This window comes from Canis lupus, chromosome 2 (genome assembly GCF_048164855.1).
Source record: "Canis lupus baileyi chromosome 2, mCanLup2.hap1, whole genome shotgun sequence".
NCBI lineage: Eukaryota > Metazoa > Chordata > Mammalia > Carnivora > Canidae > Canis > Canis lupus.
In genome coordinates, this window is record NC_132839.1 from 61,557,081 (window position 1) to 61,563,725 (window position 6,645).

A 6,645-nucleotide genomic window follows, 5' to 3' on the forward strand; every position below is an offset into this window, starting at 1 on the left:
TCATGCTGTTCCATATGCCGCCCCTTCCCGGTGTCTGTCCCCACACTCAGCCAGCCCCACTGTTCTGTCTGGCGATGTCCCAGTCCCCTCAGTGCCTGACACCCCCTTCCCCCAGAGAGAGGCACACAGTGTGCAGCAGGGTTTGTGTGCACAGCCCATGGAGGTGGGCTGGAAATTGGAGGGAGCTGGTGACTCCCCGGGGGCGGCGGAGGAGCTGCAAATATAGCAGGAAGGATCCCTCTCCTGTGGGGAGGCTGCCCAGAGTCCTGGCACATGCCGTGCACAGCTGGCCTGACTCTGGGACCTCCCGCTGCCCCCTCCGGGGCCATGTGCAGGCACAGAGCTGGAACGTCCACCTCCCTCGGTGGACAGGGAGCAGACAATATTAGGCCCACTGTGCAGGTGGGGAGACTGAGTCCTGGGACCGGCTGGAGCTTTGGAGACGGTGTCGGCGTGGGGGTCCAGGGCTGGCCTGTGCCCCCACCACCCCCACAGCCGTATCCTCACGCGTGCCCCCATCCCTGTGCCTCCAGGGGACCGGCTGAACGAGCGCGTGGCCTACCACCGGCTGGCCGCCCTGCACCACCGTCTGGGCCACGGCGAGCTGGCCGAGCACTTCTACCTCAAGGCTCTGTCGCTTTGCAACTCGCCCCTGCAGTTCGATGAGGAGACCCTGTACTATGTGAAGGTGTACCTGGTGCTCGGTGACATCATCTTCTATGACCTGAAGGTGAGTGCGGGCGGGGGAGGCAGGGCTCAGGGCACGTGGTGGGTGGGGGAGCCGGCCCCGCTTGGAGTGGGATCGCAGATCGCAGATCCAGGCCTGGCCCCGGCCCTCCTGCCGCATGGTCTCGGCCTCCGCCCGGAGCTCCAGGCCAGGCCGTGAGGAGCAGGCCAGGTCAGTGGACGTGGTCCGAGTCCCACACAGGCCGGGCCCTGCCCTCGAGAGCTCCACGTCCAGGGAACAGGCTGACATGTGAACAGACGTTGGCCACCACTGGGTAAAAACAAACAAAAAAGTGTGTAGTCAGGGCAGCCTCCTGGAGGAGGTAACTGCAAAGCTGAGTCTTTTTTTTTTTTTTTTAAGATTTTATTTGTTTATTCATGACAGGCATAGAGAGAGAGAGAGAGAGGCAGACACAGGCAGAGGGACAAGCAGGCTCCATGCAGGGAGCCCGATGTGGGACTTGACCCTGGGGCTCCAGGATCACGCCCTGGGCCGAAGGCAGACGCTTAACCACTGAGCCACCCAAGCATTCCTGAGTCTTAACAGTCAAGCGGACCTTCGCCACCAAAAGAGTCGGGGGGATGAGGTCATTCTCCGGGGTGTGGGGGAGGAGTCACCACTGCCCCCAGATACCACTTTGTAAGGTGCTACCCAAGTCCTGGCACCTCCTCCAGGAAGCCTGCCACTGTGGGCAGAGGGATTCTTTCCTGGAATCCTGAGTCACAGAGGGAAACAGGCTAGGGATGGGTTGTGGCCTACCCCGGGGTTTATAGCAAGGACACCCCTGCAGGCAGCCTGGCTAGATCCTGCCCTGCTGGAGCTGGGGGAGCTGGAGCTGGGGCTCTACCCGTCTGCCAGCCCCGCAGTGGACACAGACCAGAGCCTGGAGACATCTGCATGCTGCCCTACGTGCAGGTGCCCCCATCGCCCCACCCTGGGTGTGGTAGCACCGCACTGCAGTGTCTGTGCTCCGTGTTGGCTGAAGAGGGGAGCAGGGGCTGACGTCTCCACCCCCCCCCCATGGCACCCAGGGCCTGGGGCAGCGCTGGAAGCCCCCCACCCAGTTAGCAGCCACCAACTCCCTGCCCGGGGCAGCCTTGGCTGTGCACTGGTGACACCTGGTGGTCAGAGGTGGTCACTGCGGCCTCCTGCTATGTCAGCCCGACCATTCTTTGGGGAGCCTGTGGGCAGTGGTGGGTACTGCAACTTAGCCTCACTGTGTTCCAGTCTGTGTGATCCAGGCTCTGTGTGATCCAGGCTCTGTGTGATCCAGGCTCTGTGTGATCCAGGATCTGTGTGATCCAGGATCTGTGTGGTCTAGGCTCTGTGATCCAGACCCTACGACATCCACACTGTGTGATCCAGGCTCTATGACATCCAGACTGTGTGATGGAGGCTCTGTGTGATCCAGGCTCTGTGATCCAGCTTCTGTGTGATCTAGGCTCTGTGATTCAGGCTCTATGACATCCAGGCTGTGTGATCTAGGCTCTGCGTGATCCAGGCTCTGTGTGGTTGGCTCTTCTCATGCTTTACTGTTCTAGAGGAGTGGTGCCCCCACAGGACAAGGCAGAGACAGAGGCCAGCATGGTCAGCTAGTCAGGGTAGGACTAGGAGCAGCATGGTGGAGCTCCAGTGCCAGGGACCCTGGGACCCACCACCCTCTGACCCAGTGAGCCTGCATGCTTCATGTGTGCCTGCTGTCCCAGGCTAGGCTCTGGGCTGGGCCTCCCCCGTGTAGGCGTGCAGAGCCTGGCAGTGGGGCAGGGCTGTGGCCAACCTCACCTGAGCTCTGTCATCTGTGGCGTGTGTCCCTGACCCCTGGGCCACTGAGGAACACAGCCGCACAGAGGTTATAACCCCAGAGTCTATGTGATTGGTTACTAAGCAGCTCTGCATAAGAAAGGGAAACTGAGGCTGGAAGGTGAACAAATGTGCTCAAGACAGGAGTCAGGGAGCTGGGCTCAGAGGTACTCAACCTGACACCAGGCCCTGGGGATGGGAACTTATCTCTCCATGGTCTCACGGGGCAGGAAGGCAAGGTCCCTGGGCTTGGGAGGCTGGGGTCCAGTGGCTTCCCAGCTGTGCCGTGGCTGCCATCAGCTCCACGTCTATCATCAGGGGCTACAGCCAACTTCATACCCTGCAGCACAGCCCAGGAGAGACGGAGGCTCCTCTGTGCGCCCCCTGCATGGACAGGCATGGGGGCCGTGGGCATCTCTGCCACTGTACAGCACCCCCTGTTACCTGCACATGGGGGCATCAGGGCTGAATGAGCATGACTTGAATAGGACAGATTTGGGTGTGAATCCTGCATGTGCCCCCACTGGCTGCTGCAGGCACATGTGCACACACACGTACATGGATACACACCACTTCCCTACCACCCACAGTGGCCAGTTCCCTAGTTGGGATGTCCCCTCCTCCAGGAAGCCCTCCCATCCTATACCAGGCTGACTCAGGTGCCACCTGGGGCTCCCGCAGGCTGCTGCTCACCCCTGTGGTCAATGTGGTCCTGGAATGGGCCGTGGCTCCTGCCTCACACTGGGCCCAGTGCCTGGAGGGGCTCAGAGCAGCTCTGAGTCCCTGCTGTTCTGTTCTCCTGAGCCTGCGCTCTGTGCAAGGGCAGTGAGGAGCCAGGGCTGCCGACGGTGTCCTGGGAGCCGTCCCAGGCAGCGGAGGGAAGGGCCGGGTCTGGGTTTTAGAGTGGTCTCTCGGGAGGGGCTGGGGCGGACACGACGGGGAGGCCGGGCAGGGCAGCAGCCTCCGGAGAGACAGGCTCGCGAGCCCCCACCTGCACCCAGGGCCGCGTTAGGGTTAAATCTGGCTGAGCCACCGTCTCTCCCCCAGGACCCCTTCGACGCGGCCGGGTACTACCAGCTGGCGCTGGCGGCGGCCGTGGACCTGGGCAGCAAGAAAGCCCAGATGAAGATCTACACACGCCTGGCCACCATCTACCACAACTTCCTCCTGGACCGCGAGAAGTCCCTCTTCTTCTACCAGAAAGCCCGGACCTTCGCCACGGAGCTTAACATCCGCAAGGTCAACCTGGTCCCCGAGCGGTGCTGGGGGCGGGCGCCCTGGCTGGCCCCCAGCCCCCCGCCCTGAAGACCCCGGCCCACGGAAGTGGAGTCCCCACCTCTCCTGGGGTCTCTGCAGGGCTTGTTTCCTGGGAGACGGGGGTCAGACGGCAACCGATGATTTTGTGGTGACCTGCCACAGCCTGCAAGACCCCTCCCCTGGTCTGCCTCTGGGGGAGTGTCAGGGACCAGGACCCATCACTGGAGACCCCCCTGGTCTGCATCCCGTCCTCAGCTGTGAGCTGGAAGGACAGACCCGGGCCGGGTCCCTCTGCCAGCCTCGCACACCCCAGTTCCTGGTGTCAAAACGTAAGACAGCTACAGGCTTTCCTGGGCATCTTCTCCCCCACCCATCCCCTCACAGTGTGTCTGGCTCTAGCTCTGCCTTCAGCCCTCAGACTGACCTCCAGAGCCAGCCCTGTTGGGATTGTTATTGTCTCCATTTCCAGTTGAGGAGATGGAGGCATAGAGAGGTTAGGTGCCTGGCCCACCGTCACACAGCAGGTAGGTGGGGCAGGGTGTATACCACCTGCCCACCTGCCTCAAGGGATGTGTCTGCATTAGAACCTAAGGGCAGGTCCTGGAAGAGGGTGTCAGCGCCTCGCTGTCTCTCCACCCCTTATCTGTGTCCCAAAGGCAACAGAGACGGGGCAAGGGAAGGTGGCCCCAGCGCTCTCCGACCTGAGCATCCTCTGGCCCAGCCTGGCCCATCACCTGCAGCCCCGCTGGCCCTGCATGGTCTGCTGCTGAGCTTGTCTAAAGGCCCATCTGCACCGCCAAGCACCAGGGAGCCTCGATTTACAGGCAGGGAAATAGTCTCAGAGAGGCCGTGGGTCTCCCGGGTCGATCTCCCCCACACGGCATCATGTCACTCTCCTCTTTTTAATTTATTTTGTTAAGTAAGGTGAAATTTACATAAAATTAACCATTTAACATGGACAGTTCAATGGCATTTTGTGTATTTACAGTGACAAACATGTTTTCATTGCCCCATGGAAACCTGTCCCTAGAAAAGTCACTTCTCCTTCCCCCTCCTTCAAGAGCCTCCTTGAGCAAGAGGGGAAGCTGAGGCCGGCAGAGGGACTGGATGGTGGGCCAGAACTCTGGGTCTGGACCTGAGCCCGGGAGAGGTTGCAGGCCCCGGGGGCCCCCGGGAAGGGGGCAAGGGATTGGGGTCTGCGGAGCCCCAGGGCCCTGCCCGCTCAGAGGTGGCCTGCAGGTCTCCCCCAGGCCTCTCCCGCCAGGGAGCAGCAGAGAGCTTTCCAGAAGCTGGCGCAGAGAGGCTGCCGAACCTCCCAAACTTGACCCCAAAATGCCTTCTAGAGGCGGGAGGGAGGGCGTGGAAAGCAGGAGGCGGCCTCGCTGTAATTGAAAACAGGACGACCTGATGACCTGCTGGTGCAGCAGGCAGTGGCCGGCACAGTAACCCCAGGACAGATCTCGGGTCACTGACTGCTGGGCGGCGCCCGGGCCTGGGCCTGCAGCCACCCCGCAGCGGACGGGGCCAGAGGGCAGGGTCGCTCAGGGGCCCCACCACCTGCCTGGGAATCTGCACCCCACCCCCTGACCTTCCCAGAGCTGTCGCTCCCACCCCCCGCATCCAGGGTCCCACGCCCCCCACCTGCCGGAACCCTGATACCCCAGGGTAGCAGACCTGGTGGTCCCAAGGGGGACTTCGGTCGCATAGCCCCTAGGTTCCCATCCCAGCCCCCCCACTTAGAGGCTGGGGACTTGGGGTGAGTTCATTTCCCTGAGCCCCAGTTTGGTCAAAGCCAAGCTGAGGCTGGTGACCCCAGTACTGGGAGTCGAGGGAGGATTCACAGAGCAGGGTGCTTGGTGCCAGATCCAGGGCTGAGGTCGCCTGTTTGTTCTCGATGATACTTAACACTGTGGGAAGAGCACCAACAACCACAGGCTGAGTCATCTGGTCAAGTCCCGTAGCTTCTTAGACCCTCGGTCGCTTCTTTTGTAACCAGAGACAAACCCTACGTCAGGGTCCTGAGAAGGAAGAGTGAAGACGTGCCCGGCACAAAGCGGCTCGTGGAACCGGGCAGCCGGTCCCTTCTTTTCAGCCGAAGCCAGGAGGTGGACAGAGGCCAGGACTCCAGTGTTGCTCTGCCCCTTCAGGGAGCAGGGCCTGGGCAGCAGCCCCCTGACCCATCTGTCGGCAGAATGAGTGTGGGATGGGCCCATGGCTGGCACCTGTGCACCAAGTGAGCACCCAGCCCAGAAGCCCTGCTGCCCCCGCTGTAGAAGAAGGCGTCCCCACCCGGTCCTTCGGGGCCCCCGGCCATGCAGGTTCAGCAGGCACCTCCTGCACACAAGCTCCGTGAACTCCCGCAGGTCATGCGAGGACAAATGTCAAGCCAAATCCAGGTTGGCCTCCAGCTTTGGGCGAGGCAACACTGAGTGATGGATAATGATCGTCCCAAGGACGCACAGCGTCTGTCCTCATCCCCACCATGGAGCGACAGCAGCCCCGTTGCCTCCAAACGAGGGGCGGGCAGGGGCCGTGGAGGGTGGGTGTACCTGGCACCAAGCTGGACTCTCCCAGGCCAGGCGTCTGGGGACACAAGAGCCCATCGCAGGGAGAGCTGGACCCCCGCCCCGCCCCACGAGCAGAGGACCTCCCTTGTGAAGGGGAAGGCAGGTCTAGGCGGCCCTGAGGGTCTGCTGGGCCCAGCTCTGTGCCCCTTCGACTCCAGGCTGCATCTCCGTCCTGTGTTTGGGGGAAGTCAGCCTGTGCTTCCCAGCCTCTGGGGCTGGCCCGGCCTGGGCAGGGGGCTGCCGGCCACCAGCTTCACGACTGGGGGACCCTGTCTGTGCACGGCAGGGCTCTGC

At 62.2% G+C, this 6,645-nt stretch overlaps 1 protein-coding gene across 7 annotated transcripts in view; it reads left to right on the forward strand.

Moving 5' to 3' along the window:
- The window catches only part of SH3TC1 (SH3 domain and tetratricopeptide repeats 1), a 48,725-nt gene extending 43,982 nt beyond the window's left edge, over positions 1 to 4,743 (forward strand). For all 7 annotated transcript variants that reach the window (XM_072803361.1, XM_072803380.1, XM_072803370.1 and 4 more), the window contains 2 exons: positions 534 to 730; positions 3,575 to 4,743. In XM_072803361.1, the coding sequence (XP_072659462.1) occupies positions 534 to 730; positions 3,575 to 3,832 (455 nt within the window). In that variant the 3' untranslated portion in view covers positions 3,833 to 4,743. The remainder of the gene's footprint in view (positions 1 to 533; positions 731 to 3,574) is intronic.
- Positions 4,744 to 6,645: the final 1,902 nt, after the last annotated feature.